Source organism: Scatophagus argus, chromosome 6 (genome assembly GCF_020382885.2).
Source record: "Scatophagus argus isolate fScaArg1 chromosome 6, fScaArg1.pri, whole genome shotgun sequence".
NCBI classification, from domain to species: domain Eukaryota; kingdom Metazoa; phylum Chordata; class Actinopteri; family Scatophagidae; genus Scatophagus; species Scatophagus argus.
Window position 1 is genome coordinate 6,385,673 of NC_058498.1, and position 12,845 is coordinate 6,398,517.

At 40.8% G+C, this 12,845-nt stretch overlaps 1 protein-coding gene across 2 annotated transcripts in view; it reads left to right on the forward strand.

Moving 5' to 3' along the window:
* The window catches only part of lepr (leptin receptor), a 33,229-nt gene that overhangs the window by 18,088 nt on the left and 2,296 nt on the right, over window positions 1-12,845 (forward strand). For both annotated transcript variants that reach the window (XM_046391737.1, XM_046391736.1), the window contains exons 6-20: window positions 501-691; window positions 3,810-3,958; window positions 5,302-5,443; window positions 7,516-7,676; window positions 7,806-7,905; window positions 8,172-8,271; window positions 9,263-9,477; window positions 9,981-10,135; window positions 10,577-10,730; window positions 10,835-10,917; window positions 11,003-11,216; window positions 11,473-11,679; window positions 11,778-11,861; window positions 11,977-12,070; window positions 12,483-12,558. In XM_046391737.1, the coding sequence (XP_046247693.1) occupies window positions 501-691; window positions 3,810-3,958; window positions 5,302-5,443; window positions 7,516-7,676; window positions 7,806-7,905; window positions 8,172-8,271; window positions 9,263-9,477; window positions 9,981-10,135; window positions 10,577-10,730; window positions 10,835-10,917; window positions 11,003-11,216; window positions 11,473-11,679; window positions 11,778-11,861; window positions 11,977-12,070; window positions 12,483-12,558 (2,125 nt within the window). The remainder of the gene's footprint in view (window positions 1-500; window positions 692-3,809; window positions 3,959-5,301; window positions 5,444-7,515; window positions 7,677-7,805; window positions 7,906-8,171; window positions 8,272-9,262; window positions 9,478-9,980; window positions 10,136-10,576; window positions 10,731-10,834; window positions 10,918-11,002; window positions 11,217-11,472; window positions 11,680-11,777; window positions 11,862-11,976; window positions 12,071-12,482; window positions 12,559-12,845) is intronic.

The window sequence follows — 12,845 nt, forward strand, 5'->3', positions numbered from 1 at the left end:
CACTGATCTAACACACACTTGATAAGAGTTCCCAGACATTGTACCGCTCTTACACGCTGTGCACGTCCCTGAAATGTTTGCTGTAAATGCAACGATTTCACCTCAAGGTCCATTTATTAGCTCTTCTGGAGCTTTCAGTCATGTCGCACAGTCTTCATCAGCAGGTGAAGTTGCCCAGTTGTCACGGAACTGAAGGTGTTTTTTGTTTTTTTTCCTGAGTGCTTTTTAAGACTTACAGACCACAGTAATGAAACACTAATTATGATAGCACTTATTAGCTATGATCATAATTAGCTAATAAGTGAACCCTGAGAAGAGGTTTTGTCAGGTCCTGTTTCCAAAAAAAATAGCCAGACTCTGACAGAACTTTCGAACTCTCGGTGAAGAAGCTTCAGCACAACAATCTGAAGTCAAAAATATGAGTGACGAATGTGGCTTATTTCTGCAAAATTTGTGGTAATTGATCTTTTTTTGATTCCTTTGTTTGTTATATCTTGTAGGTCCCAGAAAGAGGACACACAGGTGAACGTTGGGAGAGCTGCACCTGATAATCCGGTTGTCTGTGAAGCAGAGGATTCCTTCATGTGTTCTGTTGCCCTCAACAGGACGGCAAGCTTTGTCACTATGGTAACCGTCAGCATCTCCAACGCTGTAGCTCCACCGGTCCTACTCAGAGTTCCTGCTCGGCCTGGTAAGAAAGGGATTTCCTTTCTTTTTGCCTTGTTTTTTCAGAATCAGAATCAGAATCAGCTTTATTTGCCAAGTATGTGTGACCATACAAGGAATTTGACTCTATACAAAATACAAAATAGCAATAATAATAATAAAAATGACGAAAATGAAGAATAAAGTATTTACAAGTTTTGTTTTATATATTAGTAACGTAGTTTGCTTTCTCATAGTTCAGGCTAATGGATTTTAGTCCCTCTAGAAGGTACCAGTTTTCTCTCTAACTGATGATGCAATGCAGTCCTAAGGAGTGCTGTGCAGTTCTTGTTTCTGCTTCAAAGGAAAACTGCTTTTATTTAGAGGTTGCATTGTGAGAAAAGTAAGAAGTTATTGGCTGGAGTACAATTTAATGATACACGCTGGGGGAAAGTTTTTTTTCCACAAAAATGCAAAATTCTACCATAAAATATTAATTTATACAATGATTGGAACAGTAAGACAGTAAGTCACTGACTTATTGAGAGATGGCTTCTGCCAAGGCATTATTCATTTCATAACCTGGTAACCTAAACATATCCTTATAGGTTTAACGCTGATCTGTGAAGCACTGCTCAGTGATTGCTCAAGCAGAACAGTTATTCCAAAGCCCTTTGGAGACATGGAGATTTTAAATATGAGCAAGTTCCTGACTTTAACTTTCTTTTCAAAGACACTCAGTTACTGGCATTAGAGTCCCAAGAATAAATTCAGTCCTGTGCGGAGATGATGCAGGCCTCCTCACTGTCGCAAGTCCTGCTTCAAAGTGATGAATCTGGACAGAAAAGGAGAAACAGTTTTATTCAGTTGTGACTGGTAGACGTGACCAGACTAGCTGAGGGTAGCAGAGCCATGGTCGTGTGTGTATGTGTGTATGTGTGTGTGTGTGTGTGCACGTAACCATGTACAAGATGTGAGACCTCCATAGTGACAGACAAGGACTTTCCATGCTGTGTTTGTTCAGTAAGACCTTTTTGTTAAACTGACAAAGCAGAAGAGAAACTGAGTAATAAACGTAAGCTTGTTCGTTATTCAGTTTCATTCTTATCCTCCTTTCTGGGTTTTATCGTCATTATAAAAGCCTCCAGCTTTCTGGATGAGCGTTGCCTGCTCTGGGAAAAGAACTTTGGTTTCTGTTAAAAAAATAAAAGTCGAAGGTTTGATTGTACCCACCAGTACCACCATATGTCTTGTTTTGTCCGACCAACAGTCCAAAAATATATAAATATATGTAAATACTGAATTTACAGAAAAGTAAGACCAAGGAGGTTGAAGCAGGAAGTGTAATGTTGCCATGGAGACAGTGGGCTAACTGTGGACTAGCTATCTAGCTTTTAAACACATTTGGCAATATTTGTTTGCTCTTTGGTAAATTTGCAGCGTCAAACAGCAACAATGGGAACAAACAACATTCGCCGAAGGCTGTATATTCAAATTTGACCAAGTCACAAGCATACAAAGACACGACCGAAGCAGACATTATGTTACCGCAGTACATATTTGGTTAAAACTGAGTAACCCGTGTCTATTTTGGGCATCATAATTTCAGTAAAAACAGCCTTTTAAATTTGCAGTAACAAGGACTTAAAGATTCACAGTATCTGTACTTGTGTATTGTAGTCACTGCATTCTGGCTTTGTATTGTTGTTACTGTGCTCTCAGCCATAGAAAAACAGCTAACTTTACAGCAAGAGAACTGAATAAAGTGAGAACCAGCTTGAGAAACGAATAACGAGCTTGAGAAATAAAATGAGATATTTTGATAAATTCATATTTTGGTTATTCAGTTTATGAAGTAAGTCAGCAACTAAAAATTCATCATGATGAAAAAAAAATGTATTTCATGTGATTTGGTGTGTTAAGTTGCCTTTAAATCTTGCACTTAAACTTAAATTTTGAAATACAAATTCACGTGTTAGCAATATAGATATTAATAAAACACCCTGCTTAGCCAAACAGAAAGAATTAAATATATACGATGTGGAGTTTAAATGGCAATCTAGCTGAAGTTAATTTTCTCAAACAGACTAGTTAAAATGGATAAAAAAAAGGCAGTTTTTCTGACGACTATCCAAAGGTAGAGTGCAGTATCGTCAGTAGCCTTTTCACGTATGTTGATTCTATAGCAGCGATTATGCTGTGGTAAAACAAACATCCTGGAAAACTTCATTGTGTCTGTAGTTACTTCACTTTGTCTTTGTAGGGCAGCATACTATGAGCCCCCAGTTAGTAGGCTGCTGTCCCGCTTGATGGCACTTCAGTTGGTCATTTGTTGTTATGTCTGCAGAGTAATTCATGTTCCTTCTTGTGTTAACTGGTTTCCTCATAGATTTTTTTCTAATGTGAACAAAAGAAATCGTTGAGTTATTGCTCATGATGTTGAGTAATCTAGTTTCTACCTGTAGGCATCTTTCTGGTAACTGAGACTAAATTATCTCTTTGTGTATTTGTCATGGCCGAGTGATGAAGCGGGACATTATTATACGGGCTGTCACGTCTCATCTCATTTTAGTGAATGACGGTAAACATAAGTCATAACTCACAGATTGTTGTAGGGATATTAAAAGTTTCAAGTACACGCTTTAATTCAAATTGTACTTATGAAGATAATCTTCATATATATATATGTCAGTACCAAAAGGCAAAGCAGATGAACTGATACATCCTAACTCAAGGTGCGATTGACTTATTTCTTTCACATTGATAATCCTGGTCTACGGACCAGAAGAGTGTCGATCTTACTTGTACAAACAAATTCTGCAGTATGTGAGGGTGAGAGTGTGTGGTTGTCTGTCTTTGTGTGTCGGCCCTGTGATTGACTGGCGACCAGTCCAGAGTGTACCCCACCTCTCATCTGTAGTTAGCTGGGATAGGCTCCAGGCCCCCTGCGACCCTGACGGATAAGCGGTATGGAAAATGGATGGATGGATGATTTTATGTTATTGTAATGATCCATAGGATTTAGTACGCTCTCGTTAAATATCGATCAATAATAAAGCAGGATCCAAGTAACATTATTATGATTGTGAGGAATATGTCTGATTGATTCTGCCGTTAATCTGCTTGTTTTTTGTTTTTAAAGATGATCTGCTCTCTTTCTACAGTGAAACCAAGTCCTCCAGTCAACCTGTCACATATCCAGACCATCGAGGCAGAACTGATTTTACACTGGGAAGATCCCACAGACTCTGATACTGGCCTGCTGAGATACGAGGTCCGATACTCCTCCAACACCACTCACCCAGCCTGGCAGGTAACGCAAACCTTTGGTGGATTATCACCTCAGAAATGACACCTTGTAAGAGTATCATTTCATGTCATTTCTAAATTCAGTCTCTTGTAAGACTCGTGTAATCCATTGAGAAATGCTTATGAATTTCTCGTTTTCTAGTGTGAACTCTAAGTTGTAGTCATAAATATGTTGTTAAAGCAGAATATTGTCGTTAAAGTTGTTAAAGCTGATTCAGGATTCAGATTGCTTTTTACAATCTATTAACCCACTTTGTTGTTAATAAGGGCTTATAATCCATCTGTAAAACATCTGTAGTCATTTGTTACAATTTATGAACCATTTTTAAAGGATTTCTTATTAGAGGCAAAGTGACTAAGTTTAACAAAAACACAAAAGCCACAGGGATAAGCATCATACTTTCATTTTGTTTCAAACAGGAATTGTTAGCCGCAGATTGTGAAAAAGCCTTGAAAGCCAGGTGCAAACTTTGCTTGACAAGACAAAACGAAACTATACTGTACTTTCTGATGTTGAAGAACTTAGGAGTAGATTGATCATGAAGTGTGATACAGAAACTGGAAAATCATTACCTGCATGAGCCACACACACACACACACACACTTACTGTATTTGCGTTTCACTGCAGCTGTGTCACACAAATTTCCAGTGACATGATGCTGTGTTTATTCAGCGCGACTTGCTCACAGTGGGTTGGGGGTTTAATGGTCTCATGCAGTGTATTTAGCATTCAGCGTTGCACTCAGTGTACAGCAGTGGATCAGAGGCTCCATGACTCATCCAGAAGCTGTAGATCCACTGTTTCAGACTCCCGTAGATGCAAAAATGAATACAGTTTCACTGATTCTCTTCATATCCCCCTCCAGACATGTATTACAACATATACAAATATGTCTGTTTTTCATCCAAAAAAATATTACTTTGCATATTAAAGTCTTTAAGAAGGCATCTGCTATGATGTTAGAGTTTGGGGAGGAAAAAAACCCTTTAATGGGTTAAAAGTGGAAGAAATTTCACCTCTCAAACTAGAACAAACTAGACTAAATCACAGCATGAACAAGCAGGATGACTTCAGGATTAGTCAACTTTTTACACGAAACAGCTAAAAAATAACAAGGCTTTCAATGGATGTTGCAGTTCTCTACACACATCATCCAGTACCAGTTGTGGCCTATTTGTGTGTTATGGTAACAGTTGCAGTTGAAGAGACACCAACCACAGCACATTCACGCTGCGACGATGAATTTGATTCAGTCATCATTTTCAAGCGTGAACACGTCTCCTCGTATCCTACCAAATTTGACGTGTGTGCGGGCTCGCGCTTTTGTTGATTCTGCTGCCTCCAGGTGGTGTCTGCACCTGGAGAGCCCAGGTTGTCTCTGGATCTGAAGCCCAGGCTGAACTACACCATCCAGGTTCGCTGCTCCAGCCTGGACAGCCCTCCACTGTGGAGCGACTGGAGTGAACCTCACCACATCTACCTGGACAGTAAGAGCCTTTTCCCTCCAACTGTTGGCATAAAGGCAGACAGAGTAAAACAAATGACATGCTAGATGATGCTTTTGTTCTTTTTATTCATGCTTATTTTATACTGATTTAGTGGATAAGCTGAAAGCTTTTTATTCTTTTTTCTTTCCTCTATAATGTGAATCTGTTACTCAGTGCATCTCTGCACTGCTTGTTTGTTCAGTTCAGTATTCAACCAATAGTCTATGACTTCCTGGGGATTCTTGGAACAGCTGCAGGGGGTTCATTAAAAAAAACTGACATAGAAACAACGTCTTTGGCTATGCTATTAGCTCAACAAGCTAATAACAATAACGCTTATTGGCGAGTATCTAAACTAAGCTGGTGAATGAAGTGGAACATTAGCATTTTTCTTTGTAATCTTGCTAACAAGCACCGACAGCTAACAGAGCTGCTAGCGTGACGTAGTCTTGTTTATTTCACAACTTTGATCAGATTGTGCTTTCAACCTGCAGTTTAGGGGCAGTTATGGGTAGATAGATGTGATAACATTTTTGAGTGATTTTAGTGATATCACTGAGCAGCTAAAACTAAATACATTTGTTAATTTTAAATAACTAAAGGCAATTTACACTTTACAGTTTCTCAAAGATGTTTGCAGTAAAGCTGGTCCTTCTTGTTCCTTACTGGCTTCTGTCAGCCTGCCTTAAATCTTCCACATGTCAGCTTATTGTGAGGTGGCATTTTGTGTTCAAATCCAACTGAAATGTTCTTCTTACTTTTGTCAAATGAAATAAGAGTGCACCTCAAATCTGGAAATAAAATCAACACACTGTGAAACTTGACTATTTACTGCTAAAGAGCAGAGCAGCTGAACTGAGCGCTAATTTGGGTATTTAATTTCTCTAAAATCAGGTGAAATTATATAATTTCACCTATTTGCAATGCACTGGGTCAGCTGTCACTTTAAACCATTCCTGATGGGTGCAGTTCAACTCTCATCTTCTCTGAGAAGTCCAGTAGACGAGGATTCCTCATTGACTTCAATTATCTCTCATGTAGATTTATGGCAGCGCTAAACTATTAAAACGAGTGTAGCTCATTAGCCGGAGCTATTAATGAAGAGCTCGTTCCAGTGTGGTCAGAGTCAATCGACTCTGAGTCAGAGGTCGTTCCCAAGGTTAGTGACTTGCTGCAAATCACACAGTGTGATACAATGGCTTGGTAAAAAATGGTCACAAGCAGCAAATCTGTTCAGCGAGCTGGACGTGAAGCAGCCATCCGTGTGCATGTGAGTTTTTAAGATGATGAAACTGAGAATTGAGAAAGAAGAACAAGAACTGTTACCAAATGATCCTTTCAGCACCATCAGAAACTACAAATTGTTTGTGTTGGTTGTCTTTCCTCTGCAAATTGAAATGTCAGCATGTGTTGGTGTTTTCAGATGGTTGTTCTTCTGGTGCAAAAACGTGTGTGTGTGTGTGTGTGTCATGAGTTTAAAGGCTTGGGAGACTCAAATGTTTTCTGGTGATGAAGTCTTACATAAGCAATAAAGGAAATTAAATGAAAGGTTTGAGGAAGGTAAAATAATGACTCTTAATGTGTATCAGCACTAAAAACAGGTCAGTCAAGGACACATGTTCCCACAACTTTTTTCACAAAGTTTGAACAACAATGAGTCATGAAACAACTTTTTCATTTAATTATCCTTTTGTTGATCTGTTCACCTGTTGTGTGGATGAATCACGTCTTTTGTCATTGCTGGGAGAATAGGTGACTCCACACAGTTGCTTTTGGTTAGCTGGTTATGAGGAGGTGGTGAGATAAGGACCCTCTTATTCAGCCCGCTTCAGACCATGTCACAAACAAAAAAAAAAGTTTTCAAAATCCCTGAAAAGTTGTGTTTTTTTTCTTTTGTTAAAATCTAGATAGAAACTTCGTGTTATGAGAATGAGTCAGCTGTTTGTTCGACTGAGGGTCTTTGTTTTATTCTCCCTTATTGCTTTTGAAGTTGATGTTGATGCGTCCGGAAGGAGCTTTATATAAAAAGCGTGTGTGTGTGTGTGTGTGTGTGTGTGTGTGTGTGTGCGCAGCGGTGAGCTACATCCCTGAGAAAGTGGTGGTGCGACCAGGGGAGAACGTAACAGTTTACTGTGTGTTCAACGACCACAACATCAATGCCAGCACGGCCATGTGGATACTCAACTTCGAACAGCGGCTTCATCGCAGCCAGTACCACCCGGTCAACCAGTGGGTAAGCTGCAGCTACATTTGAGTGTTTTTGGTGCTTCAGCGCTTTCTTTTTTTGTTGTTTTTTTTTTGTAGAAAAGAACAATTTATGTAAATCATTCTGTAGATCTTACTTTTTACTTTGCCAAAACAGGTCAGCCAGATCACAGTGCGTCCTTCTGAGACTCGCATGTATGACCTCCTGCAGTGTACTCAAGAGTGGACCATCCCATACAGCCAGATCTATGTAGAGGGTGAGCTTTGTCGCACAGCTAAATATTCTGCACTGACTATTATTAGTACATGTCAAAAGAAAGGAAGACGCAATTCATGTACAGTTGCTGGAAGTCCGTGTCCCTCTCTGCGTCACTTTTCCACTGCAGTGGACAAAGACAGGAAAGAGAGTGGCGGCATGTGACAGCACAACAACGTGAACCAAAACAAATCCCAGTGCACAGAGGCTATCTCAGGTGAAGTTTGTACCTAAATATGTGGTTTTGTTTCTGCCTGCGTCTTTCAGGAGCTTCCATTGATATAAACTGTGAGACGAACGGGGATATTGACGCTATGGAGTGTAGCTGGAAGAACACGCAGTGGACTAAACCGGAATTCAGGTCCAGGTAAAGCAGCACTTTACATTTTACATTAACTCCTTTTTGTGTGTGCTCAGATGTTTGTACGGGCAAACGTTGATTTAAACTTACATCAGCGTTCAGCACTCAGTGTGCTGACCACCTGGACGCCGCTGAACACAGTGTACCAGACAGTAACCTTTATTGAACACATCCTGGACATAGTAAAGTGAGACCAGGAAGTTTATTTGAGATCTAAACTCTAAAGTCAGTGTCACTTGTATTACTGACCTTGGAACAACAGACAGTCTCTGAAAAGAATTACGCCCAGACAACAACAATGAGGACTTATGATGTAATGTTTTATTTGCCAAGTGCCAAGTGTTACACCTCTTGTGCAACACTACATTGTACTTCATAACTGCGTGTCTTTACTCCGGTCCTCCCTCTAGATGGAAAAATATCCACCATGGTTTTATTAAGCTGCAAAACATATTTTGCTGTTTTTAAGTGATAGAAGTTTTTAATTATTACAGCCTAATCTGGCCATCCCTCTTATTGGTAATAATAACATTACTCTCACCCAGTTAACTGATGAGGTCTGGGAATGTAGCAGTGTCACTAAGAAGAGCTTTGAAGGAAGGAGACGGAGCAAGAAACATGAAATAATCAGGTTTTTAAAATGTCCTCGGTTGAGCTGAACTTACTTGATGGAGAAAATTGAACAAAATTGATTCCCACACTGAAAGGTGTCTACTTACTAAAGTTATTGAATAAATGCAGCAAAGGGAAAAGTAGAATCTTTCTCTGAGACACTGTGAAGTGGTGGAGCGAAGTATAAAGTAGTGTCAAATTGAAATGCTCAAGTACAAGTACCTCAAAATTACTGGTACTCAAGTACATCACTTGCACAAATGTACTGTAATGATCAGGTTCTGTTAAGGGAAAGACAGAAACAAAAGTCTGAAGGGAACGACATGACAAAAGCTTCATCTTCTTCTTCACCTCTTTATTTTATTTTGCTCTGTTTTCATGGCAGGTGGGCTGACCTGCCGTGTGACGTGATGGAGGAACGGGAAAGAGCGGGTGAGAAAGTGGGGGAGATGGGGCACGCTTGCCTGCAGGTCCACTTGAGGCAGAAAACCTGCACCATTCAGCCTCTGAGGATGAACTGCTACAAGCTGTGGCTGGAGGTGCCGTCTCTACTGGGCCCCATCAGGTCGAAACCCGTCTACCTGTCCCCCATAGACCATGGTGAGCACGAGAGTCTGATTTAAAGATGCTTCTTATCTTCTGTTGGTGTATCAACGAATTCCTTATTGTCATGATTAGTCAAGGAGGTTATCATTACTTCCTATGTTATGGAATTCTTTATGTGTGCTTTTTAAATAAAATATCACGCAGAAATAGCTAAAACATATCGATTTCCTCCCTGTTACTTGAGATGTTCAAGGTGATCTGGAACGTCTAATTGGCATATTTGAAAATTTGTATTTTATATTAATCAAACAGCATTTTTTATGGCGACTGAACTTCAAAGGAAACCAGGGCTGGATTAAATATTCACGGGGAATGAGTTGTACGTTTGAAAAGATCCTTTTGAGACTGAGGTTAAAGTAGTGATGAGCACAAACTGGTCATGTCTGACATGTTGTTGAGACGTGCATGTCAGCCTTTTTTCTGCTCTCTTGTTTATCACACTTTCTGCCGCTGCATGAGACCAGCTCACGTGGTCCCTGTGCATCTCCCCCCTGCAGTGAAACCCCACCCGCCCACTAATGTGAAGGCAGTGAGCCAGAGCAGTGGAGTACTGACGGTCACATGGGAGCCTCCTTCCCTGCCAGTCGAGGGGCTCCAGTGTCAGTTTCGGTACCAGTCCCCATCCGCTGTGAGAGCCCAGCCGGAGTGGAAGGTGAGCTTGTCTGTGACATTGTCTCTTGTAATTACTGTGTAATTAGCAAAGCTGATGATCATCACACAGCAATTTGCTGTTATTTTAGAGTAAAAAGCAACATGCTTTCCATCTAATTATCTTTCCAAAATGTTCTTCTTGCTGTAAGAAAGACGTTTATTTATCAAGAGCAGCATATTAGGGTAAAATTTTGGAACTGAGTCCCGGCCTCAGCTGGTAAATAAGTCACACACAATGCTTTGACATGGATTCATGTCTCTTTGACATGATCTGATATGAGACCATATTCGGGTCCTCTTATTGATTTTTTTTCTTAGAAATTGGATGCTCAAAATAATGAGGAATTTGGGAAAACAATTTTCTCTCAGATGAAACAGATGTGTACTCCACATCCCACATGTTGTTTTCTTTTATCCCAAACAAGCACTGTCATTCCTGCAGGTACAGAATCCAGTGCGGGTGCCGTGGGCGGAGGTCGCAGTGTCCGACATGTGCCGGGTTTATGTGGTACAAGTACGCTGCATGCACGCCAGCGGCACTGGCTACTGGAGCGAATGGAGCGACCCGGTTTACTCCACACCTCAGAACAGCAGAGGTACAGTCAAACACTGTGTCACTGTTGAACACTGTGATGCCTAATTAAATCACACTTGTCCTTCTGGTTGTTGTGTGATGCAATTGTCGGTCGCTAACCCTCAGCTCCTGAACGCGGTCCTGATTTCTGGAGAATTCTTCAGGATGATCCATACAGAAACCAGACTAATGTCACTCTGCTGTTTGAGGTACACAAACTAAAATCTGATCATTTCCAAGCTTGTGACTGAGACATGGTATTTAAAAAATGTTCCCTGCCTTTTTTTTAAACAGCATCTCCAAATATCAGGGGACACTTACTGTGTGGATGGATTTATAGTCCAGCACCAGGACTTGAGTGGTTCTGTGATGAGGAAGCAGATAGAGCTGGCGTCCTCCTACAGCTTCGAGTGGAACCAGATGCTCCAAACTGTGACTGTGGAGGCTTACAATAATCTGGGCAGCTCCACTAACAACATCAACATGACACTGGAGAGACGACCCAAACGTGAGTGAGCTGAGACGTAAGGATTGTAGTCTCACAGCCTTGTTCTGGAGGCTGCAGTGTCCAGGATAGCTAAGACAGAGATGGAAAGCCGTTGTGTTGGTGGACAGTGGACAGACTGCTAGCAGGCAGAATCAAAATGTTTTCCCCAGCCCATATACTACTTACATGGACTTTTTTAAAAAAAAATGGGACCATAAGCGTAGGAGGCACCTGAAAGCAGCATATTCGCTCATTGTTTTCCTTTTCTGTGCTGCAGGCCGCTGCATGCGTTCGTTCAGTGTGTTGGTTATCAACAGCACCTGTGTGTCTCTGTCGTGGACTCTGTTGGACAACAGCTCTGTACCCCTCTTCATGGTGGTCCAGTGGTCTCCACAGAGGCAGCAGGACTCTGACCATCACAAAGGCCTGAGTGGAGACACGTGGGCCAGAATACCCTACACTGACCGTCCCACTTATCTTAGAGGTGACGTGATTTCCTCTCTGCCTGTTTGTCGATGACTTTATACTTCGACGTGTTACTGGAGTGTACTTAGCCAGCATGATTTTGATATGTAATTTCAGGTGATTTCTTTGGCTCTGAGGATTGTGGCTTCTACTTGTACCCTGTGTTTGCTGATGGAGAAGGCGAGCCAGCGTACACGACAGGTATGCGCCAGTTTTCTTGCTGTTGTATCAGCATCGTATTCAACATTAAAAAATGTCAGCATTTTCACTGTGTTATTCATTATGGCTCTGTATGTGTATTTTCTAACCGTTCCAGCCACCAGAGGGGACCCTGCAGCCTATATGATGCTGATGATCATCTCCTTCCTCGCCGTCGTCCTGTTCGTCACCTTGATCCTCTCCCAAAACCAGTAAGAGTTCCTGTTGGTGTGAAAAACTCTCTGAAGAAGATTTCACTGCAGATGAATTAAACTGAACAATTATGTTCAGTGACAAAGCAAGAATCACTGTGTAAAACCTCTGATATTAAATGAGTTTTTGTTTCACAGAAGACACCTCATTTTTGACATGCAGATCTTAGTATAATACTAATGGTATATACTGCATTCATCAGAAATGATAAATAATGGAAATCTCTGGGATGCAGTTCAATTTAGGTAGCAGTGATGCTGCACATGAAAAATTAGAAGTGTGACATTTAACAGGTCACAAGGTGTAATTACACTGGATGTTAGCTGATGGGAGGCGGAGGAGGAACGCAGGAAGGAAAGAAACCTTTAGACAGAGAGGTGAAACCTAAATATCTGCTGCATTTCTTTACAGGATGAAAAGGTTTGTGTGGAAGGATGTGCCCAACCCAAACAAGTGCTCCTGGGCCAAAGGACTAGACTTCAAAAAGGTAAAAATGGATGTGAAACTACTGCAAAATCCATTCAAATTTCAATTTTGTACTTTTATAGGCTTTTGAATGTGATTTTTTGCATGACTGTGCACAACAGTGTACTTAAATTAGACATGGAGTTATTTAAGGAAGAACTTTGGAAACATTTTGGACAAGTGAGATTTATTTGCTTTCTTGCACAAGTGAGTTAAGAAGATCAGTAACATGTCTGTGTGTCAGATATGAAGCTACAGCCAAGCTGCTGGTCTGCCTTGCATAGCTGAGCACAGCAAAAACAGGGAAAC